At 39.8% G+C, this 25,696-nt stretch overlaps 1 protein-coding gene across 1 annotated transcript; it reads left to right on the top strand.

The window, feature by feature from the left end:
• Window positions 1–745: 745 nt before the first annotated feature.
• Window positions 746–25,233, top strand: ahdc1 (AT hook, DNA binding motif, containing 1). The gene is made up of 5 exons (XM_083524022.1): window positions 746–1,265; window positions 6,418–6,501; window positions 17,497–17,531; window positions 17,660–22,158; window positions 22,366–25,233. Exon 4 carries the CDS (start codon window positions 17,883–17,885, stop codon window positions 22,128–22,130), a length of 4,248 nt encoding a protein of 1,415 aa, XP_083380148.1. The 5' UTR covers window positions 746–1,265; window positions 6,418–6,501; window positions 17,497–17,531; window positions 17,660–17,882; the 3' UTR covers window positions 22,131–22,158; window positions 22,366–25,233.
• Window positions 25,234–25,696: the final 463 nt, after the last annotated feature.

Raw genomic sequence — 25,696 nt, 5'->3', positions numbered from 1 at the left:
TGCTCTCAGATGCTCATGAACACAAAACAACAGCAGCAACAGCATCATGAAATGATGCAAAGCACTAAGAGGCGTGATTATACAACCCATGGGTCATTTTTGCATTTACCCAAACAAGCCACAAGATGGCAGTCAGAGATGAAATGCCAGATGCAGGCTATATGTTTGAATAGGATGTTGAACTTTTTGTTTTATGTAAATATGTAGTTAATATTCCTCTGATGATCTTGCTTATATTTTAAGCATATTAAATATTGCTAGAGACTGAAGGTAGTTCCAGGAAGATGATGTAGCCTAGTACTGCGTGCATACTTGATTTAATTTTTATTGCATATTACATTTAAACTAAGTTTCTGAGGAATCTATATAAATTGCTTTGCGATTGGAAACGCCCAACTGCAACATCTCGAACCTTAAATAGTTCCCTAAAAGGTTAGCTCCTAAGATTTTCCTTTTCTGTGGACTATTGTTTTTCTTCAAACCTTTATAATACCGCATTGTAATCATGTCCCAGGTGCCAATACAATTGATGTGCCCTATGAATGTTTAATGCCCTTTGTTTAGACAATTTTCGTTTCCAAGAGTCCTCCTAGACAGGGTTTCTGGAAATATTTCCAGTTTTCATTCTGTATACACACACATGAATATTACAGAGGCAAACAGAAAGCAAGAACTTCAATACCCAGAGTCCCTCAGCAGGGACAAGCTTGCTCTACGAGACTACGGAAGCCCAGGAGCTGCTGTTAGGCACGTTTGCACTTCGCGCTGGCGAGGTAGCGTGGAGCCAGTGGGTTTGCAGAGGAAAGAGGAACGGCGCAGGAACGCGCTCACTGCTATCTGACTCGCGTCTCCATCCCCGGGCGCATCGGCGTCAGACCTGCAGCGCACGATTTGACACGTTTTGACATTTCTGAGCGTTTTCATTCAAGCGTAGGGGCCACATTAGGCGCTTTTCTACGTGGTTTCCTTTTTTTTCCTTCATTCTTTTCTTTTTTTTGCATTTAGAGTTTTATTTCATTTTCACCAGATGTTGACAGAAAGGACGGCAGGACGCAGGACGGCAGACAGCCGACTGGGAGATGCCAGGAAGCGGCCGGGCAGTGGAGCGCGTTGTGCGCGCGGGCACCTGTGAGGCTGAAGCGGACGCTGCGTGTCCTGGTGTTCTGGCGTTGATCGGTGTGACTGGTGTCGGTGCGCGTGTGAGGAGCTCGGCGGCAGCGCCGCTGCTGCAGCAGCGTGGAGCGTAAAGCGCGTTTCGCCTCTTGGTGAGTGCGCGGTGTCGGGCTTTACGGTCCGCATTTTTTGCATAAACCAGGTCTTGCACCGAGCCGCACGAAATTGTATTATTTGTAAAAAAAAAAAAAAAACAAAAAAAAAAAAATTAATAATATATATATATATATATATATATATATATATATATATATATATATATATATATATATATATATATATATATATATAATAAAAAAAAAAAAATGTTTTTGGTTAAATTTCCATTAACCTCATCGCTGCCATTCATAGGTCAGCTGCGCACACGTGCTCAGGTAGCGCTTCATCCATTCCGCCCCGCTCCTCAGCCTAGTCATTCACATTGTGGATTCCCGAAGCCTCACGTCTATCATAGGTGCATGCCTGTGTTGCGTTTTCAGCGACCGCACGAGTGTTATAGGGTGTTAAAAACGTGTTTTCAGATAAAGAGCAATTGTTACATGCATTCTGATACACGGATGATTGCTGAGGGGCAAATCTAAAAAATTTCATTTTTGAGGTTGAGTGACGGCGACGCGCGCGTCTGGTGCTGTTGTGGTTGTGATTACGGATAGACGATATAGCGCGCACACACACACACTCGCCCGCCCGCCTGCTCTCAAGCCCGCCTATGGTTCTCTTGATTAGTCTAGCTAATTTTGCCCCCCGCCGCATCTCTCTCTCTCTCTCTCTCTCTCTCTCTCTCTCTCTCTCTCTCTCTCTCTCTCTCGCTCTTTCTCTCTCCCTCTCTCTCTCTCTATCTCTCTCTCTCGCTCTTTCTATCCGGCTATGCAGTACATCCGCAGATGCCAATTAAAGTTCACAATCGTCTGATTCTTTTCTATTTTTTTTAATTTGTCACAACAGACCACTGTTTAACATACAAAAACCACATTTTAATATCATGAATAGATTGTCCCAATAGTTAGTTCTTACAGGTGTATACAGGTGTAGGTAAGGGTACCTAAAATGTGGACAAAGGCTGCAAACCAAATGATGGTCCAAGTCGACCCTTATAGTTTGGGCCAGGGAGCTTAGTGTCCTGGGAAAACCTGTCATGGTTTACAGCATTTCTACTGCCACAGCTTCTTAGGTGGCATGCTATTTGGACACTCTGCATAGTGTATAGTGTGGTGTGGTAGTGTGCTTGACTCAGGTTAAGACATATAGCGAAAAGTGCATGCACAATTTTTATAACACATGTTGATTATTTACTGGTTAAGAATTTTAGATCACAATAATGATACATGGAAAAATATCACACGGAGACCTCAAGTCAAGAGACTGATTTATTCATTTATTAGCACATTGATTGATATATGACACAAAATATTTGCACCATGACATGGCAACCAGTTTGGTGGTTGCTGTACGTCAGCACATGTTTTGAAAGGGTATGAAGTGTGTGTGCGTGTGCATGCGTGTGTGTGTGTGTGTGTGTGTGTGTGTGTGCGTCCATTAGACAGCTCTGGTCACCATGGCGACCTTTATTAAAGAAAATTTAGAAGGCCACGCCAGCTGGAGACTTCTGATTGGCAGAGACGAGAGATCCAGCATGACCTTGGTGGTAGCTGTCAAAATACTCATGTCTCTGCCATCTTACATACAGTGCCATAATCCTACATGCTCCAGAATAACTCAAGATGCTTCAGATGTAAGCAGTATGACTGCATAACCTCACACAATCTCACACATTCCATGAGACTACACTCCCTATCCTGCTCCTCTTACTCTTTTTGCTCTTCTCTTTTATTCACTTTCTCTCTCTTTATGTCTCTCCTGCTCCCTCGCTCACTCTTTGCCAATGTTTCTCTCTCTCTCTCTCTTTCCATCTGTCTGGCTGCCTGGCTGACAGAGTTGGTTTTAGGAGAGTTTTCACCTTTGACTCTGGCTTAGGACAGAGTGTGTAATGTGTGCATACATGTGCATGTGTGCCTCTGTATATGTATGTGTGTATGAGGGAGAGAGAGAGAGAGAGAGAGAGAGAGAGAGAGAGAGAGAGAGAGAGAGAGAGAGAGAGAGAGAGAGAGAGGAAGGTTGGGTGGGTGTAATGGGATTTGGGGCATGCAGCAAAGCTGACTTGATCTACATCACTGTGTGTGTGTGTGTGTGTGTGTGTGTGTGTGTGTGTGTGGTGTGTGTGTGTGTGTGTGTGTGTGTGTGTGTGTGTAATTTTGTCTGCAGGACACTGAGCCAGGGTTTGTGGGAGGGAGGTATGGATGAGGGAAAGTGAGAGTCTGCATATGTGTCTAGGGGTTCTGTATATCCGAGTGTTCTGCATGCCTCTATACACTGAGCCAACTCTAATGAGAGACTGAACCAACTCAATTATTTAGGGGGAGCTTTGTGAGTCAGAAGATGCAGAGACAGAAGTACACACTATAGTGCAACAGATTGCAGGTCATGTGTATTAATGTTGCTAAAATACCAGATCCTTTGTGTCCATCAAATATAAAGAGATACTGTTTAGGTTGATTTGGTCTGACATGTTGCTAACTGGTAATACTGTAAGGTGAGAGCATCATATCATCTGATTCTATTGATAAAAATAACTTACATAATGACAGTTTAATTGGTATGATACTGCATTGATTCTTGATGCTTATCAGCTGAGATAGCTCATAAATGTTAGGAGGAGGTATTTGAATTTCTTGAAACATTGATCTGGAAGTTTTAATATGTTTCATGTAATATGTTAGAATAGATTGACCAAGTTGTATATGTAACCTATTATAAAGAGCATGCAAAGTCGCTCTCTTTCTTTCTTTTTTTTTTTTTTATAGAGGATTCACATGTCTCCTCCAAACCACAAACTCTGACAAACAATCCTTTCCATCAGACATTGGAACAGGCACTGTGGACCAAAACTAATCCGAATCTGTTCATACATTCTCAAAACAGGTTTTACTGAATAATTATCGGTTCTTCGAATTTTTAAATGGTTCTTTTTAATTTAGAAACACTCATTGTAGAGTTCTACATGGAACCTTTCAGGGTACTCCTAAAGGACCTCCTGAAAAAGAAGTCTTTAGATTTTGTGGGGTGGTGGCATCTGCAGCTGAGCTTCTGTTCCAAAGTTTTGTCAAGTTTAAACAGTAAAAGAAAATGATCTGTCTTGTAGAAATTCTGAAAACTATGTAAAATGATCAGGGAGAAGAGAGTACACTGCCCATAGTGCATGGTTGATGTTAGTCACTGTGTGTAATAAATAGATTTCCAAAACAACAACAGCACAATTAAAAGACGTAGAAATGTATTGTGTCTCTATCTTAGCAGCTATAATAAAGCAGAATATAGTATTGTATCTTATATCACATAGTACAGTGACATATACATCACCATTATTTTCCATCAATCTCCACACACACACACACACACACACACACACACACACACACACACACACACACACATACAGTATATATAAAAGAGGTGCATTTAGGATTTAACAAAACAAACTTATTAAGCTTTAAAATCTGAATTTCTTTAATGGGATTTGGTTTTATGTGACGTGATATGGGACAGCTAGCTAAACATCATTCATGGTTTTCTACTGTAATGCCCACTAAAATACAAACTCTTACTAGTTATTTCATTGTATAATATATTGTAAAAGATATTGTGATAAATTATTTTGCCATGCTATACAGTGTGGTTGTATGCAGTTTGAGATGCAAACCTACTGGTCACTTTTCTCAGAGTGAACTTGCCATGCCTCTGCGATGATTGTGTTTGCCTAATCAATAATTGTCAATATTTTTAGCTCATAATGTGTCACTGTCCTGTAGATTTAGTACCCTGGAAAGCAGTATAAGCCAATTTAATGCACACATCTGCAATCACATTAAGGGTTATTTAATGATCAAAATAATGATCAAATATGGGATTGCATATTTGTTACCTTACTGTATTATGATGATGCAATTCCATGAAAAACAATAGAATAACTTTTAAAAACAGTAACAATTTATCTTGACAAAAGGTTTCTGCACATCATAGCACCACTTGCAGTAGTTCTGAACCCTTCCTCCACCACCCCCACCCACACACACATTTTACTGTCATTCACACCTTTAGGGCAATTTATCTAAGCCAATCCATCTACAGGTATGTTTTTTGGTCATTTGAAGGAAACCAGAGCACACATATAAAAACCATGTAGACATGGGGTGAACATTCATAGAAATTCCACCTGGGTTTAGGATTAAGGTTGAGCTGAGAACTTGAGGTTGAGGTGACAATCCCACCCACTGCGTCACCACTTTGTCCACCAGAACAGATGCACCTATTCCATCAGCCATCATTCTTCCACAGTCCATTATTATTTTGAAGTATTAAAAGTATAATATGTTGCTCATAAAAAAAAAAAAAAAAAAAAAGAGTAAGCTGTAGTTCTGGATTAAGGTTTTCTGATTGTGTTAAAGTTTGAATGTCAGATAAATAATAAAAGTGGACAGAAAAAGATGTAAAAAAAAATATAAAAAAATATAAATAAATAAATAAAACAATTTGCTCATTCAAAAGCTTGAACTGTAGAGTAGGTGAGCACAACATAATGTAATGCCAGTTATTGTCTTTGTAAAAGACCCTCCAGTTGATATGTTCAGGAAATCCTAAATTTATTTTGGATATTTATTAGAATATTTTCTTTTACATTTGATCACGTTTTTTATATATCTAAGGATGGATGCGGTTTCACAAAAAAAACTTTTTGACTTGGTGTGCAAGTCGTTAGTGTACCGTGATTGTTTAGAAATTTGCTATCTTTTTCGTATGTTAATTATGTAGCCTGCATGCAGTGGCCAAGACTTTATATTTCTTTGACAGAATCCTGAATGAGAACACAGAAACATAGGCTTTATGAAATGTTTTATGCTCACTGGAGTGTTACATAAAGACAACACAGGTGAGTATGTGTAAGGAGTATGCAAAGTACTGGAGTGTAAAAAACAATAAGAGATATTAAGGAGTTTTATAGCATCAGTCTATATGTTTTCTGCTCGGATGTCAACCTTGACTTTGCTTAGCCTCTCTCTTTCTCTGTCTCTGTCTCTCTTTCTTTTCTCTCTCTGTCTCTGTCTCTGTCTCTGTCTCTCTCTCTCTCTCTCTCTCTCTCTCTCTCTCTCTCTCTCTCTCTCTCTCTCTCTCTCTCTCTCTCTCTCTCAGGTAACAAACTGGCAGGATAGCATTGCCATGGAAACATGCGATTTGTGAGTGAGAAGAGAATCAGTTGAGAGAATCTAGAAAAAGGTAAGTGTGAGGTTTTTTTTTGTTATGCTGCATATGTTAGCACACATTTTGAGTGGGAAGTATGTGTGTGTGTGTGTTGTGAGGAATATATTCCTCCCTCTGGATGTAATGAAATATGTCAGCGCATGACATGCTAAGCAGCCTGTGCAGATACCTGCATGCTTCATTTTCAAATATTAGCTCCACTCTCCTCCAAACAAAAAGAGACGTAGCCTTCGGCCCACAGTTCCTCCTCCCCCGTTTCCACGTCATCCTCACAGTCTTTTGGCAAACAGGAGATCCAACTTTTGTTAATACAATTCGCACTTTGTTTCAGGGTGACTCATTCATTCTGACTCAGTTGCTCGACCATTCATTCATTGAGATTTTATGGTGTGATTTGTGAAATTATATCGGCAGAAAAAAAGTTGTAATGATACATAGGAATACAGGGCTCAAAAGATTTCTGTATAATCTAATTGGAATTGGAATCTAAGGAGGGATTTTTCCCCCCTGTTAGAAGTGATGGTATGTAAATGTCACATTTTAATTGTAACATTCAGATTGATAAAATCTGCAAAGGCATTTGTAACTTATTTTTAACGTTTGATATTCATACAATACTATAAATCCCGAGTTACATCTTAAAAATGTATTTACAAATAACAATTCTAACGCTACATTTACACATCACAAGGGAAACTGATATTATTACTCTATTATTGCAGGTTTTGACTAAGACATCTTACTCATAACATTTTGAGGTGCATAATCAATGGGGATGATTGCATAAAGCTTGAGGTGGAGCTGAAATAAAGAGTTCCTTGAGCTGCAGAAACAAATAGTCAAAACCCAGCATGTAAAATGCCTATCTTTATCATCTCTAAACCAACAAGTGAAATGTAGTGCAAACTGAAAGTGTGATTAATAACACAAAAAGCTCATATTTACAAAGCTGGAGAACAGGAGAGAAAATGAGAGGAGAAGAGAAGGAAGAGAGAGAAGAGAGGACATGAGAAGGATGTATGTAAAGTGAGAGATGTGGAAGAAAGTTGCCAGTAGAAAAGACTAAGACATCTCCATCTCAAGTAGAAAGATGATGCCTGTGTTTTCTCAAATCCATGTTTAGCTAAATTGCTTGCCTCAGTGAATTATTTATCCACATTTTTTTTTTTTCATGCTTATCTGTTTAGATTTGGCAATCGCCATTAATAAAAGCTGAAACATTACCAGGCACAGACAGTTCATTTTTAAGTGGACCACAGACACTAGAGGACACTCACGTAAAGCCGAGTGTGTCATACAAACCAGGATTCACATTCTTGGCTCTTGTTCACTGAACATTCCTTAGTGGTGTCGGTGTTACTCTCTTCATCACGTTCATAAATATTTCATGATACAATCGAGTTTGTGTAAATACCAATTGTTTTATGTGTGCAAAAGTTGCACAGGTGTTATATGCACTTTGCCTTTCATTTATGTGCTAGTAATATGCAATAAAAAAAAACAACATTTATGAATGAGATGAAATGTCTAAAAAATAGGGAGTATTGATTTAGCAATTAATATGGACATTCATGCTAGTGAACATATCTCTACAAATATGTGCAAATATAAAATATACCTATTTTCTTTATCAATAACTATTAGTTTTACAAAAACAGGGTGAAAAAAATATATTAAAGAACATTAAGTTAATATCACAAAACCAAATTAAGGAACCCAAACTATAATTGGATTTGCAATGAGGACAATACATTCTTTTTTTCAAACAGCATGAGAGTCTGTCAATAGTTAATAGTGCTACTTAAGCAGTTAAAAGCAACCTGCTATCATGAAGCTGCAAGAAAAAAATGGTTAATTAAAGCAAAATCACGCCACTTCAATCAGTCTATCGAGGTTCCTGTGAAAAAATATGGAGAAAAAAAAAGTCAAATGGTTGTAGACCTGATGCTAGCTATAAGCCTGTACTAAACTTGGCTGGTCCCCCAAGTAATGAGAACAAGATGACTCACTCATTTTAAAGTAAATGGGAGCAAGACATTTTTTTATTGCTTTCTGGTGTGAGCTAGACTGTTTCAACAATTGTTACATCTACTTGTGGTTCAGTTCAAAATAGTATATATTTATTTTCAGTGAATTTATCAGAGTTTATCCCTGTAACACCGGGCTCATGGTGGAGTAATTCACCCTCAAAAGAAATGCAGTCCGATGCAGGGCACCATGCAATCACACATATTCAGTCACACCAAGGGCCAGTTTAGTGTACCATGATTTTGGACCATCAAAGGACACCAGGGAACCTGCAGGAAAAACTTTGAGTAGTTTTGGGTATGTTTATAAAACATATTTTTTTTTCAATGACCTGCATTATTTTAGGTATTACTCTGCAGTGATATTGTCACTATGTTGTCCTGATACTGTGGGTAATCACATGTGTACTCTGCCATTTAATGATAGCCGTGTTTATTAAACTCAGAATGATAACACTATGCTTTTTATTATAGGTCACTATGTTTATTACAAGTCATATTTAATATACTTTTTGGCTATGTGCAAACCATTTGACATTTGCTCGGAGTCATTCCAAACGCTTTGAATCTAAATTTGAATTAGAATCGTGGAAACGATGAGCAGTGTGTTGTATTTGCACATATTTAAAGTTGTTGACTGGATACTTTAATTCTGATCAAATAACGGAGAGGCGGTGTGTCAATAGAAAACCATTAAATGAAAATAATTATTGTGTGATATATATATTGACAGTGATTGTTTTGTCAGATAACTTTACAATAAAAAAGTAGGTAGGTTTCAGAAAATGTTGTGTTAATTAAATTCAGTGTGTAATTGAATGGCGTAAGGGTCAGAGTAATGAAACAAACATAAGACAGGAGCTAAAAATTTGTGGGCCATTGACTGGTTAAATTAATTGATCACAGATTCATCAAGTTATCCCTGCAACCAGACAAGTACCATTTTGAAAGAACACCCGTGTGGACACCTAATTATCATATTTGAATGTGCTTTTGAACATCCAATTACAGAGTTTTTCACACCAATGCTGCTATAACAACTTTCATGTGGGTATGGGGATATGTGATGATTCAGCCACAACAGCATCAATCAGGTCAGAAGTTGGTGTTCGAATTCCTCCCAAAGGTGTTCAGTGAGTTTGAGGTCAGGGATCTGAGGTCACTTAAGTCCTTCTCCTCTAACCAATGTCAAAGCATGTCTTCTTAGAGCTCACATTGTACACAAGGGAACAGATTTGGGGGGTTTAGTTCCAGTAAAGAGAAACTGTAATGCTTCAGTACATAAAGACATTCTGTACAATTGGGTACTTGGATATTAATGGCAATAGATTGCAAAAGATCTGCATATGGATGTGATGGGCAATCGTTCACTATCCAGACACCTTTAAGGAATTTCTTTTTCTATAAATGCACAGTATTACATAGTTATTGCACAATAGTGTAAATATTGCAGAATATTACTTAATGTAGTGGCATAATTTAATGTGCTTTGTTGTGTAAGATATCTAGCTAGAGTCTCCTGCCAGACTTTATCTAATAACACTCCCATCAAGTATCATAAATAACCTGGAAAAGTGATGAATATCCTGAAAAGTTGCACTTGAGCAGCTGCTTTATGTCTTTTACAAGAGTAAAAGATAAATCAGTCCTTGAAGCTTCTTAATTGTTGCGGCTGTTGTTAGGTAGCATTGCCTGCGATTTGATGTCACCTTGCAGCCTATTGAGAATCACTTGTGCTTCCATGAGAACCGTTAGGTGATAGAAAACAGTCATGAGTATCGATAGTTCTGGATTTTTATTAGTAACCAGACCATGTTATACTGCATTGCTACTGGAAAATCCAGCACTTCAGCACACACTCACACTCACACACATACCTTTCCCCATATTTTCTAGTACTCTTTTATTTGTAAGCTTACAGCTGCTTGTCCCACTATCAAAACAGTTTATCATGCAGCAATCATCATTTCTTTCTTTTTCACGAGTTCTGTGCAACCAGGTGTGTATGTATGTATGTGTGTGTGTGTGTGTGTGTGTGTGTGTGTGTGTGTGTGTGTGTGTGTGTGCACGCATGACACAAGCCAAGCCCAAATCACATCATTTGTTTATTTGTTATTGCTATTATTATTATCTAAGAAAAAGTTACTGTTCAAGGAAGAGGTTGAGGTGAGGAGGGTTATGAATTCTGCTACTCTCTCTCTTTTTGTTTACAGCTTTTTTTCTTACTGTTGCTTTTTGCTCTGTCGATCCATCTCACTCTACTTTTTCTCCCATCTCCTGTCTTTATCCTACCTTTAGTCTCTCTTGCGGACTCTATCGCCCTCCCCCCATCCACCGTCCTCTAGTTCCTCTATCTTTCTCTTTTAGTCTCTCACTACTCTGTATTTCTCCCCTGGCTCTCTCTCTCTCTCTCACTCTGTCTCTCTGTCTCTCCCTCGCTCGCTCTCGTCCACGCTCTCTCTGTCTGCTGGAAGTTAATGAGCCCAGCTCCCCCTGGGGAACACACACTTCCTTTGCCAGAAAGGGAGTGATAGAGAGACAGAAAGCTTAACTCTGAGCTGTGAGAGAGAGTGTTGGTGTGTGTGTGTGTGTGTGTGTGTGTGTGTGTGTGTGTGTGTGTGTGTGTGTGTGTGTGTGTGTGTGTGAGTGTGCATAAGTGTGTTTGTGAGTGAGTGAGTGTGTGAGTGTGTGAGTGAGCGAGCGAGTGAGTGAGTGAGTGAGTGAGTGAGTGAGTGAGTGAGTGAGACACATTGCAGAAGAAGATAGTGGGGGAAGGGGAGGGGCGCAAAGGGGAGATAAGAGAGAAACACAGAGAGGAGAATCTACAGAAAGAATAGGTAAGAGTGAATGTGTGCGGTCACCATGATAGAAAAAAACACAAAAGTGTGCATCAGAAAGATGAATTAGTTCCCCAGAAACGACTTTTTTTCTGACTAAAGAAAGAGTGAAAAAGAGAGTAAATAAGATGGAGAGAGAGGGAGAGAGTGAAGGTGATTCACAGAGCCGCTGCGGGGTTTTCATAACGGAGTGAAAGAAGATTCTCATGAAGACACGTCCGTCCGTATGTTTGCATGTGCGCAGGCTTGCATGAGAGCTGCTCTTACCTCTGTGTGTGCTCCTGAGATGGAATGCGCACAAGGCAGCCATTGTTGTTTAAACAGGCAGCCAGCAGCCCTTCTCCTTGGCAACGGGCTCTGCAGCAGTGTCTCCCACGGCAACAGTGGAACGGGGGTGCTCTGGGTTCAGGCTGTGTGTGTGTATATGTGTGTGTGTGTGTGTGTGTATGTGTGTGTGTGTGTGTGTGTGTGTGTGTGTGTGTGTGTGTGTGTGTGTGTGTGTGTGCGCAGTGGTCATGTCAGGAAGTCAGGGCCGCAGTGGAGAGGCCCCTCTCCAAAATGCTAGCCTCAAGGTCTCGCTCAATATGTGTGCATGCACGTGTCAGTGTGTTTTCCGACACAGTGTGCACTGGGAGAGAGTCAGAGGGTGAATGAGACACAGAATGGGTAGAGACAGGACAAATTGTACTGTGAGAGGATGAGTGAGAATGAATGTGAGTTGAAAATGGTTGTAAGAGAAGATGCAGTGGAAAGTAAGGTGTTTAATAAAACGAGGGAGGGATAATGAGAAAGATAGGAGCAAAGATCTATGTGATCTATCTCTATCGTATTTCATGCATGATTTCTGGCCAAGTTCATACAAGAAAGTCATATAGCTTAGGTGCAAATGTTAAAGCCAGCTCTAAACTTACTTGACATTTTGTAACATCACTTAAGTTATGCTGTTTTTTTGAATTTGTAAGCTTTTGAGATGCGGCTTTATCTTGTTATCCTTTGAATACTTCAAAACAAGAAAAACACCCTTCTTTTCACACACTTATAGGAAAGTTCTACTAAAGGTATTTATGCATAATGATTTTTTTTTAAGTGGTTCAGTTTGTTACATTTTTTGAATAGGAAATGCTCTGTTCTTAGATTTAACATTATACCTCACAGAATGCACAACATACATTTCTACACATTTATAAACTGCTGCGTAGTAAAAAAAAAAATCTAATAAAAAAATGTAACTTAAATAAATAAAGGTCATTATTTACACAGTATGTAACCAAAAAGACAATTAAATCATATGTAAGTAAGTCTAAGTCTCTATTTACAACTTTTTCTAACATTAGCCAATTATCAAAATGACACTTTTTTTTAGCTTTACATACATTGCAGTCAATAAGACTTACTTAATTGGGTAAGCCATTAATTGTGATTGGCATTAAAAAGAAAATATAATAGATAAGCTTTATATGTTCTAAAAAGGTTTACATTAAGAAAGTGATGCATAGTAAGAGTAAAAGAAAGCAAGACAGGTCTCTCTCTCTCTCTCTCTCTCTCTCTCTCTCTCTCTCTCTCTCTCTCTCTCTCTCTCTCTCTCTCTCTCTCTCTCTCTCTCTCTGCCTGCTGTTGGATGTTTCTTTCCAGCTGGTGCTGTAGTCACATGACCCATGGAGGAGTGAAGGGTGGATTGGAGGGTCTCTGCAATTCTTAAAATAACCGCTACATGTACACTCTCACAGAAGTAATATTGCTGCAAAGAAAGAAACAGAAAGCAAGATGTTGTAAAAGTGTGTGTGTGTGTGTGTGTGTGTGTGTGTTGGCAGGAACTAGTGTTGTAAACAGGCTCTGATGATGAAGATTATTAGGAATTTCCTGCAGCTGGGGATGAAGGAGGAAGAAAGTAAGGGAGTGTGAGAGTGTTAGTTGGCTTGGGGGGAGTGGGGTGGTGGGTGTAGGGGCCATGGAGAGGTGGGAAGAGAGAGTGGGTGAGTGAGGGAAAGAGAGAGCAGTATGAGAGACAAGCAATGAGACAGGGATAGGAAGAAGTGGAGCGCTTAAGAACGGTGAGGGAATGCTGAGTAGAAGAAGTGAAACCTGAAGAGGAGACACAGGGCAGACGAAGTGTGTTCATGTGTCTGTATAGGTGTGTGTCCATATATGTGTCTGTGTGTGTGTGTAGGTGATGACAGCTGTGTTTCTTCTGCAGAGTGTCACCGTGGCAATGTCTCTGTGGACTGTGTGACCCACTTCTACCTCTCTCTGTGTTTCCCTTTCTCCTTCCCCCTTTTTCTCTCCCACCTCACTCTCCATTCTGCATCTTTTCTTTTGCCCTCTCTCTCTTGCTCTCTCTCTCTCTCTCTCTCTCTCTCTCTCTCTCTCTCTCTCTCTCTCTCTCTCTCTCTCTCTCTCTCTCTCTCTCTCTCTTTCTGTATGTCTTGCTCACCCTCCCTCTCCTTCCATCCCCCCCATCACTTGCCCTCACACACTGTCAGGGCTGCTGCCTGTATCTTAGCAACAACTGCACTCTCGTTTGAACTGAGTGAGTGCTTTTCCCTAACACACCCACTGAAACACACGCACTTGTGTAAACACACAAATACACACATATGCACATATATACATGCGCACACACACAAAGAATCATGCACTTTCACATTGCGCAAACACCCACACATACACTTGTGTAATTACACACACACTCCAGAACCACCATCACTACTTAAGAGTATTAAGTGCTATAGCCCCTTTCATACACACACTTTTAAACAGGAATTTAACTCTTAATTTATCAGGAAAGGGTGAACTGAGAGCATCTGGCACAGTCTAAATACCAAAAAAGACAACTGGGACAAGCCCTAGTACAATTTCTTGAAAATTAGCAGAGGGATTGTTTGTGAACAAATAAAAACTGAAAGAAAGTGATGTCTTGATTGTTTGATGCCACCATGTGATGTGACAGATTCAAAATGTGACATTTCAGATATTGGGTATGTGTGTTATGCTATACAAAACATAGCTATGCAGGCTAACATTATACTTCTTCTGTTTTCTTTCAACTTACTCAGATGGCAGACTCTCTACATCAGCGGTCCCCAACCTTTTTGTATCTAAACACAATAACGTGCATATCGTATTACTAGTATGCATATTATATGATTTAATTACAAATATAATAATTACATATATAATGAAATGTAACTCAAGTCACCATAATGCAGAATCAGTGGGAGCTTATTTTTATCGATGCAAAAACAAAACAAAACTATGACTTAAAACAAGTGCAGGAAATTGACATAAGCAGAAGTGGTCATTTCTTTAAGTTAAAAACCCTGCAGACTGTGCAAGTCAATAAAATAGAAATAAAATAAAGTTTTTATCTGGCCAGGTACCAAATGATCCACGCCCTGGTGGTTGGGGGCCCCTTATCTACATGGTTACTAAACAGATGTCTGTATAACTGGTCAGAAAACATAATATTGTTAATTTGAAGAGCTATAAAGGTGATTGAAAATAAATTCCAATATATATATTATATAATATAATATAATATAATATAATATATATATATATATATATATATATATATATATTTATTATAGTTTAGAGAACATGTAGGTTGTACGGTGGTGTGTGTTTCTGTATGTGGTTTTTCAGTGCTTTTAAGACAGTGTTTCGGTCCATCATCAGAACATTAGTCATATCTCAAGGTTTAATTTTCAAGTAGTTAAGCACTTCTTCATAAGCTTATTGCTGCATTGCAGATGTGGACAGATCGCTTCTGTAGGTTTATGACTACAGTTTATACGTGGTTGAATGTTTTCAGAAGTCTATGAGTGCTTAAACGTTCTATAATCACTTTTAAAACATTACAGTAAAACGGAACTGATGCTCTTACTGGCCAGTCATTGACTCTTGGTATTTGGTGCTTATGCCTCTGACAGCTCTGAACACAAGCAGGCTGGACAGAGTAGTGACAGAGAAGTATTGTTATTGGCTTACAGTCAGCAGATGTTTTTTTGTTACCCACAGAGCATTGTGGCAGATTCTAAAGAAAATGAGAGAAGAGGATAAGATAGCAGAGGAAAAAAAACAAGAGAGAGCGAGAAAGAGCAATATAGAGAGAGAAACAGCTAAGAAGGGAAGAAGAATAGAAAAGCTTGAACATGACAGTGCCGTTTCGATCGGTGAACATGTAAAATTATTAATTGCATTACTGGCGAATAAATGCAACAAATTCCTTTGTTTAAATTGACGATACACACACGGAAGGACACACACTTTGTTTTTGAGTTATTCCAGCTCACTAGCATGCACTGGCAGAGAAATGTGTAGTGCGGCCAAAACAGAGTGAAAAGGGGAGGAGAAGCTTGAGACACACTATCTTTCTAAGGCTATGGGATGAAATGTGTGTGTGCGTGTGTGTGTGTGTGTGAGAGAGAGAAGAGAGAGAAGAGAAGAGAAAGAGAGAGAGAGAGAGAGAGAGAGAGAGAGAGAGGTATGTGTGTGACTATAATTAAAGTGGTGATCTGCAGTTGTACTCATTCCTGTCTTCAGACTGATGCTTAATTAATTAATGGCATTAATTAAAGAGAGAGAGAAAACATGAGAGAAAAAGACCGAGAGAGAGAGAGAGAAAGAGAGAGCATGGTGATGTATGCAGCAGATCTTAGACCTGTTGGCTCTTTGAGTCTTCTAGTTGAGAAAAGTAAGTCTCATGCATGATCTCATCTGGGTTCATCTCTAGAGAATACTTTTACTTGTTCTGAATTATGGAGGCTAATACATATATGCTGCAGTCTGTTGAAGAAACAATATAGTTACATCTCTTTAGAGTAAATAGTCTTTCAATGTTTGTAGATAGTTTGCTTCCCGGTTTTTGCTTTTCCTCAGTCTTTTTGTCTGTCTGCCAGTGCATCTTTTAGCACACAGGCATGGCAGGGTTTGTTCGGCCCAGAGCACCACAGCACATGTTTCTGCTCTACTCCTTTACTCGTCTCTCCCTGCTTCCCTTCCCCTTGCCAGTTAGTAATAAGAACCATGTGCAAAAGCAACAGTGATGGATGAAACTGTGTGTATTAGAGCTTGTGTGTGTGAGAAAAAGAAAGGAAGAGAGTGGGAGTGAGAGTGTGCATGGTATAGTCTTTGCAACTGTAGATGTCTGTTTGTCATTACAGACTTAGTAATTTTTGCTTTAAAAAAAATATACAGTACTATGCAAGAGCTTTATGCAAATTAAAAGAATATTTTTACAATTTTAAATGAACAATGGGATGAAAAGTTTCTAAATAGTGACACGTTTAATATTTTGGGCAATAACACAACATTACTGCATTAATACAGCCTTTGCCTTTGCTTGGAAGGTTGTTCTAGGCATTATTTTGGAAAATTGCTACAGTTTTTGATGTATTTTTGTCATAAACATAATGTAAAATGTATTTTAAAAAATATATTATTTCTTTTCACACAATGATGCACCAGGGACAAAAGTCATGTCAGAAAACACTTGCTTGTGGTAGGCATGCTTTTTTTTTTTTTGCCTGTCTGCATGTTGCCCTGAGAAAGTATGCAAAGGCATTCTGACTTCCTGGCCTTTTTCGTTCGTAGATACAAGCACTGGTTTCCATGCAGCCTTCTCTTAGTAAAGGAACACTTCAGCCCTCTTGACACCACTCCTCTCATCCTACTGCTGCCCCCTGTTGATCAGTCTTTAAACTTCATTTTTTAACTTTTTCTGCATTGTCCAAGGAGCAGTGTGTGTGTGTTTGTGTGTGTGTGTGTGTGTGTGTGTGTGTGTGTGTGTGTGTGTGTGTGTGTGTGTGTGTGTGTGGGTGTGGATGTGGATGTGTGGGTGTTTAATAATTGTTTGAATTAAATACTATTTTAAGTTTGTTTTAAAACCTACATCAAAAATGAATTTTCTAAGGTTTGTTACTTAAATAGGTGTCTTGAATAAATATACTTCATATAATATCTTTATTAATTATTTAATACATAGTCTGGTAACTGTAATGCAAGCTGTATTTCTACGGTTTTCCTAAGCAACTGCACTGGATAGGAAAACTGTAACCATGGTTACAGCTCCCCTCATATTCTATTGCCAGGGTTACAATGATTCTGTAAGTGTATCACTATGGTAACAGTTGTCCTTTTGTCCACAGGGATAACACAAAATATGACCATAGCAACGGAAATGGTAAGAACAATAGCAGTGATCATTAAAAAGAATAACCATAAAATTTTAAAGTGCATCTTATTTATATTTACTCAACCATGTGTTCATTCTGTTTATATAATGTTTATACAATTTGTTTTACTCCACAGATAAACATTGGCGGATAATTTTCAAGGACTTTACTCGTGAAATCTGAAGCTCTTGTTTACTGCCAGTCTTGCACTCTTACTTGCCAAGCAAGGAACTGCAGGCTGAGAAAGAGGGACTTGCCTTTGGGTCAACTGCACATTAACAAAACATAAGCAGATATTTGCTATCTAAATTATATAAATTATATATGTGTACTTGTGATTTCAATCAATTTAAGAGGCAATGAGTCGACTGTCAGGCCGTCTGAGATCTGGAAGTATGCGTTTGGCTTGTGACGCACTAGCTGGAGAAGACTGCAGTGAAACTGATGGCTCCTGGATGGGAGACATGGGGCCTGGAGTCACTTCTGCAGGGGCAAGTGGATCTGACTCAGCTGCTTCACTGCACTATAGATTGTTTTCACCACCTTCACTTTCTAATGGTCTACGTAATCACAACGACCAGTTTCAGCGCAGAGCAAGGAGACGCAGACAGATGGACCATGTGGAGCAAATGCACATGCATGAACAAATTCACATTCCATCACACACACGCCAACAGATGCACGTACACCAACAACCACTTTCAGCCATACAAAGCACTCACACAGAACATGCCACCACACATCTACAATCCCAAATGCACATTCAAATAGATACCCATGTCCACACCGAAAGAGATGTAATGATGCACAAAAATACACATACAGAGATGGTCAGATCTTCAACTGTGGAAGAGGACACCTCTCTTGTCCCAGAGGATCTGTCTATGACTCCAAAGACTGAAACATACACCTCCCTTGTTCATTCAGCCCATCCAATGCATACCAACCAACTCTCACAAAACTACTCAGCTCTTCAAACCAGCTCTGCATCTATAACTAAGATTGATGCAGAGAACCCCTCTAATAACCGTAAACTGGAGATAAATCCCTTAACTAACCCTGATTTAGACCATAGTTCTAGTGCAAGCCACAATCCTTTCAACACCCCTATAGAGGCTGAGAGGAAGTATACCCTTAGGAGTTCTGGTCGGCCACGTTTCCCCTGTCACCTTCGCAAGTCATCTCGTTTACGCAGAGCTGCAGAGGATAGTGTAATGAAAAGGGATTTAGAACATAAAGAAATAGTGGAAGATAGGAACATCTGGAGAGGGGAAGAGAGTAGACAAAGAGAAGAGTGTCCGCTAGATGTTGCTATGGCCACTTCGTCCCTTGAAGTTTCCTCAGCTCCTACTAATTTGATTCATATGGTGCCAAATCATAGTATTGGAATACCATTTGGAAAGGCAGCAAGTGAAAACAGTCCTGTGATCCAGAATTTACAGAGAGCTAAGCAACGAGGTCGTTTTTTAGGTGTGAGAAAGATAGTGGTAAAAATTGCAAGAATCCCTGTGCATCTAAGTCGACGACAGAAAAGCTATAAGATTTCCTCCTTAGAGCCTGTGGCAGTGGGGTCACATGGGGAAGGTTGTACTACAGGAGACCCACCAGAAGGGGGACCTGGTGGAGAGATGGGTCCACATATTTCAAAGGAACCAACTGCTCTTCTTCGCATGAAAAACAATGGAAAGAGTGTAATGGTAATGTTTCCTCCTGGAGAGCTACCAGTCATTTTGAAACGGCGAAGAGGGCGACCACCCAAACAGGCTTTACCAGGACAGCCTGACATGCGAGAGACTAGAGCTGGGGCTGCAAGTGCTGCAGAGCCCAAGAAACCCAGGAGGCGTCGCAGAGTAAAGCTTCCCTCCCCTCTGCCCTCATATGTAAATGACACTAATGATGTTAAAGTTGAATATGCAGATGTTCTCTCTAAACTGGCTTTCTTAAACCGGCAACCACCTAGCACTGGCCGCTGCTCCCCACCACGCTGTTGGACTCCAACTGAACCTGAGACCTTTCACACATCTGCAGAAAATCCAAATCTGTCCACACTACTGCATCGCCTCACAGGCTTTCGCAGGAGAGGTGGTCGTGCTGGCTGTATGGGAGGGAGGGGAGGGGGTATGACTGGGTGTTCAGAGTCTTTTAAGAGGTCTTTCAGTGATTTTTTTGAGACAATTGGGAAAAAGCGCAAGGTTCCTCTGTCTGAACCAGGAACTCCACGAAAAAGGGGGAAAGGGCTGAGTAGTGGGTTGAAGAGGGCAACGATAAATGAGCAAAGTAGCCTGGTGACTGGTGAAAAGATAAGAAAGCGACGTTCGCGAAAGAATGGAACATTAAAAAGTGGTCAGGGGGTTCTGGATCCAGACTGGCAAAATGGAAATAATGGGTGGGGAGAGAAGTGTGATCCAGATCCAGGTAGTTACCAGGGCTCATGTTCACCTCGTGGAAGCTTTCCATCCTCTGACACTAGCAAAGGGGGTGTGTATAATAGCCCTGGATTGAGAGGAGCTGGAAGTGCAGAGGAAAGTCAGGGAATGTTTGCAGGATATTTTCGTTCTTTACTCGATTCAGATGACTCCTCAGATTTGCTAGACATTTCTATGTCTAGCCCTACAGGACACCAAGATGCTCGTAAAATCACTCCAGGTTATGAGGTTAGCAGTCAAGGTGCAGCCCACTGCTGGTCTCCAGCTTTCCCTAAAAGAAGCCCCAAAGTAGCAGCTGGTACTGGAGAAGGGGTATCCATTTCTTCAGCCCAATCTCATAGCAGTTCTGCAAATAGGACACCATATATATACAGTGCATCACAAACATCCCCAACCACTTCTTTCCCAAAATCCCCTGCTCTTTCTCTCTCTCGATCACCCAGTTCTCCTCATCCTTCTTCTGGTTGTTTTTCCCAATATCCAGCCACATATAGTGGAAATGTGCCCCAAGGAGCAGGTGTTTGCCCTGTGACTCAGCAGCAGCACAGATCAAGTGACTGCAGCTTTACCTATGGCACTAAAACAACCCCTGCCTCTTCAACACAACGGCACATTAATTATTTAAGTTTTCAATCCTCTGCCAAACGACAGTATAGTGCATATCCTGGACCTACCCATGTCCCCATGCAGCAGAATGAGTCTGTTGGTCCATCATCCCCGAGTGGAAGTTACATGTCAATATCAAAGACTAGCGCCTTCTCCTCAACATCATCTCCTCCTGAAGGGTCTAGACAATACCAGTGCTCTGCCCCTTGGGTTTACAGACAAGGGGGACCTACCTGGGGTGGTGATGGATTTGGTACTCATCAGTTTCATAGCTTCTCTGACTATGGAGTCAGCGGCACAAGCTCTGAGTCCAAAGACATCCTAGACATATCAAATTACACACCCCAAAAGGCAAAACAGCGTCCCTGCCCAGACACATTTTCTGAGTCCTCTTCTGATTCCTCACACACAGGGATCGGAAACATGGGGGGGACATTCTGCCCTAGGGATGCACCAGTATCTGAGGGGCAGTCAAGCCTGTCAAGCTTGGAGAAACTGATGTTAGATTGGAATGAAAATTCTGCAGGCCCATCATATAACTGGAGTCAGAATGTCTTGTTTCAAGGTGGGACTAAACCAGGCAGAGGCCGAAAGAAACGGTCTGAGGCACAGATTGAAAAGGAAATGGGCCATATGACACCAGGATCACCTGCAAGTCCTCCTGTGCAGGGATGTGGACCAAAGCGTTGTGCTTCTGCGGGACGCCAACCTAGGGGGAGTAGGGGCAGGGGAGGATTTTCTTCTTGCCAACGAGAGCGATCTTTACCATCAAAGCCCAAACTTCAAAAGCCTGCAACTCCATCAGCAGCAGGACCAATGACTTCATCAGGGGGATTATACCACGAAACATTAGATTATTACAGTGGAGATAGCAGTAGCCTTTCACCACTAAGCCATGCTCCTGAGCTCTGTGAATACCCCTCTCCATACTCAGCCCATACCTCGACTCCATCTTCTGATGAAAGATTTGCTCATGTTTACCCCTCAGACTCTGCCTCTCTTTCTCCCGGTCTGTCAACTCAGACAGATGTCCTTAAGCAGCACCCTAAACCAGCACCCCCTTCACAGACATATGGACATACTACCAGGACATTCAGCCCTACACTATCTCCTAGTCCTCGCCTTCCACCACAGTGTAGCTCAGCCATGAGTCCACACCGGGTGCCAAAGGACCAATTTCCACAGTATGACTCACCCAGTTACAGTAGCTCTCCTTGCTGGTATGGGCAGGGTGGGAGTGTTGCTCATAGTCCCCAGAGCTTTGAAGAGCTGCGCTCCACTGCCATCGCTATGCCCTCACACAAACGGGACATGTCTCTAATTAGCCCTGGGATGAGAGCACCATCCCATTCTCCTTACACTACACCTTTACTAAGAGGACATGCTATGTCTTCTTCTTGTGTGGGTGGAAGTCAAGACTCTTCTCCCCAGCATGAGGAGCTGGGTTATCATGGTAATATGGACAGCTATGCACCCACAGGGCACCGTTATGTGTCCCAAAGTTCCCGAGGGGGGGTTCTCTGCCAACTGTTGGATCAACCTAATGATGAAGGCTTCACTGTCACCAGCCTGTAGTTAGCATTGTTGCACCATCCTAATACAGGTGAGATTGGTTATAAAAACCTGCTTGAGACAAAGATAAGCAAGCACATTAACATTGTATTGTAATTATTAAATAGCACTCAGAAAGAGTTCCTATTAAATAATGCTATTGCGATGCATGGTCAAGGCCATATATCATGGTCAGTAATCATAGTCAATTTGCACACTTTCTACTTTTGTTTATACGTTGTCTCTTTCCTTTCAACAGATGATTTGGACTACACCATTTTCATATTTCTAATATTTTATAAGAATGTGCTGTTACAGAAGAAACTTGATAGATAGAATTAAGGAGATTTGGAACTGTGGACTACAAGATGATTTCTTCAGCAGTGACAATCAACACACACACACACAAAACACACGTGCACGGACACACATATGCACACACACATGCACACACACACACACACACACACACACACACACACACACACACACACAAACACTAAAACAACTGAAATAGCACATGCATACACAGATAGATGCTCCTACATGCACAAGACCAGTTGTGAAGCTTGGGTGGTGTTTTTTTCTGGATGGACAGACATACGTTAATGTCAACTAAAAGAACTCCTCCGCTGAAGTGCAGAAATCCTCAGAATGCAAATATTACTCATTTAAACAGAAACCCAGATATGCTTGCAACAGTTGTTCAATATGATGTGAGAGATCATGCAAAAGGTTTTTGGCCTTCACACCGATCTCTCTGTTTTTTTCCTCTCCTCTGGTTCTCTATATGTGTCTTTTCTGTCTCTTCTAGTCTCAACATCATCTTTGGTCACGTCAGTAGGGATTAATTACTTACTCCCCAGAATATATAACTTTTTCAGGGTTTTTGATGGTGACCCTACTCCTTACGCAGACTTTATCCCTTTTTCCCACCTTATTTGCTGTCTGCTTCAAAATACCAGCATCTGTACATAAGTCACACCAACCAAGTCAACACCAGAAATAACAATGCAATGATATAAATAACTGAAGCATAGCAATTACAGAAGTGGATACAGTTTTGCAAAGGCTGTAAATTTATTACCAAATTATTATGAAAGTTACAGAATTTCTGTTATGTCCTTTAAGAAGTGATGTCAATTTGAAAAGTGACTTTAAATGGTTTCACTTGATCCTGTGTGAATAATTACTTATTCTAAACAAGGGTTTATTTTGGCCCAATAGGATTTATCTCAATCAAATGCCTTCTTTCCCTGTTCTTGCTCACGGCCTGCCGCATGGTCATATTTTGCCCAACACCCAGTTCTTGTCTCCGTATTTTTGTAATTTTCTGTCGGGAGGACAGACACTCATGCACTGACCCCAAAGATGCTGCTCTGGCAAAGGTGCTGAGAGGCCAGTCTTTCTGAGCATGGAGGTCTGGAACTCAGGGTGTGGACAATGCCTATTCTCCTATTCATACTGCTCTCCTTCCTTTTTTCTCTCTCTTCACTGTTCCTATTTCTTGTGGTCTGCTGTGTCGTACAGTGATTTTTTTGTGGTGAAATACTGTATCTGTCTGTTCCATATACTGTATCTACGGTGGGAATATTTAAATACACATTCTGTTCTTATCATTGCGTAACTCTGTCCTGCCTCTGCTCTGTGGGGTGGTGTAGAGTGGTAGAGTTCTACATATTTGTCAAGCCAGGCAAAAGTGAGATAACAAAAAATATATAACAAACTATATTTAATCAAAATATATAAAACAATTTATTGTTTTACAGCAATATATTTGAAATAGGGATAACAATAGGGCAGTCAGTGCGTATGGTCGCCCCAATTAACAAACCAAAAACACAACTGCATATCAGAAAATGCAAAACTTCTCACACAATATCAGATCCAGAAATAACAAATGTAAACAGCTTCCTTACATGGAATTATGCTTTTTGCTGATTGGACAAGGAGAGTACAATCAAAAATATGACAAACATATGTAATCAGTCTGTTACCTAGTTAGCCTAGCAAAAAAGCAGAATTTTAGTGTTAAAAACTAATGCTGTCTTAAAGTTGAGCGCACATCTAACATTATATAAATATTCTTGATCAAATTAATCATGAATAAAGTCATTATTTTAGCTTCAGAAATCATCTATCTGTAACATCTTCTAATTGTTTATTTTCCATGGTTCCTCATACAGATGTACACTAAATGCAGTCAGCAAAAAGCATGTAAAATTATATGAGCATGTTAATTTTTTGTTTTGATGTGATGTTTATGTGTTTCTGATTTTTCTGTTGGGGTTTTACAGTTGTTTGTGTTTTTGATTTTGCAGTTGTGATTTTGGTTGCTTTGGTTGCATTATGATTTCAGGGTCCCTGGTTTGAATCTAAACTCAAATTACTGTCTGTAGAGTTTCTTTAATGTTCTCTCTGTTTGTTTGTGTGGGTTTCCTCTGTGTTCAATGGTTTTCTCCCACTGTGCAATAACATTGAGGTATGTGGAAAGGATGGTGTCCCATCAGGCTGAATTCTCTGACCTTGTACCCAGGATAGGCTACAGATAAAGAAATTATTTAAGGTGAATGAATGAATAATGTTCTTTGCCGTTATGGGCTACCATACAAACTATGCAGTCATTTTGATGTTAACAACATTAAATGTGGAAAAAAATGAACACCCCACAGATTTCCCAAAAGGAAACAAAGTACAATCAAACCCAGACTTTTAACATACAATGCATAATTTACCAACACTAAGCAAGAACTTCTGAATAAGTAATAGCTATCATGAACTGCATCAAACCTATAAAGTTAACATAATCTTTTATTTATGTAAATTGTAACATGCATGGTCAATTTTACTTACAGATCAAATGTTTGTGAAGCACTGCCACTTTCTGCCTGGCTGAGATTAACCAATTTGACCAACCTATTTAAAATGTAGAACTGGTTTTAAACAGTGAATGACCCCATGGACCTTTCCCATAATGAGAAAAGACTGACCAAAATTTCCTTAAAGTGGTCACACTTGAAATAGCTTTATGGATTGTGAGCTTGTGCTGAAATGGTTGTGTGAAAGAAAAAAATGAAATTGTATAAATTTCTTTGGCCCTGTTTATTAAATGAAATGCCACCATACAGCAAGAAAACATTTCCCCAATATATTAAAAAAAAAAAATGTGTAAGAAGAATCTTTAGCACTTTAGCGATTAAGATAATCTGTTATTTTCTATCACATTATCAAATGCTGTTTTATATTGTTTTATTTCAAAGAAAGAAGCTTTAAAATGCTGCAATTCTCTAAAATATTCTATTGCAGTAACCACGTTAATTTACACATAACTATTAAAAAAAAATTTTTTAGATGTTATTATAGAACATTTCAATTACAAATGTGTTAATCATTTAAAAAAAAAATGTGACTACAAAAAATAAAAATGCTAACAAAAAATATTCAAAAAATAAAACATTTATGATAGAATTGGCTGCTGGGGATGATAAAGAGCATTAGAAATTAGGTATGTATGCGAGATTTAGGAAAATACCCAACATTTAGCATATAAATTACAGAATTAAATTCACTACTGCAACGTTTAGACCCTC

Source organism: Silurus aristotelis, assembly GCF_946808225.1.
Source record: "Silurus aristotelis genome assembly, chromosome: 21".
NCBI classification, from domain to species: Eukaryota; Metazoa; Chordata; class Actinopteri; order Siluriformes; family Siluridae; genus Silurus; species Silurus aristotelis.
Note: the sequence above shows the minus strand (reverse complement) of the source record. Positions and strands in the feature narration are given on the sequence as shown.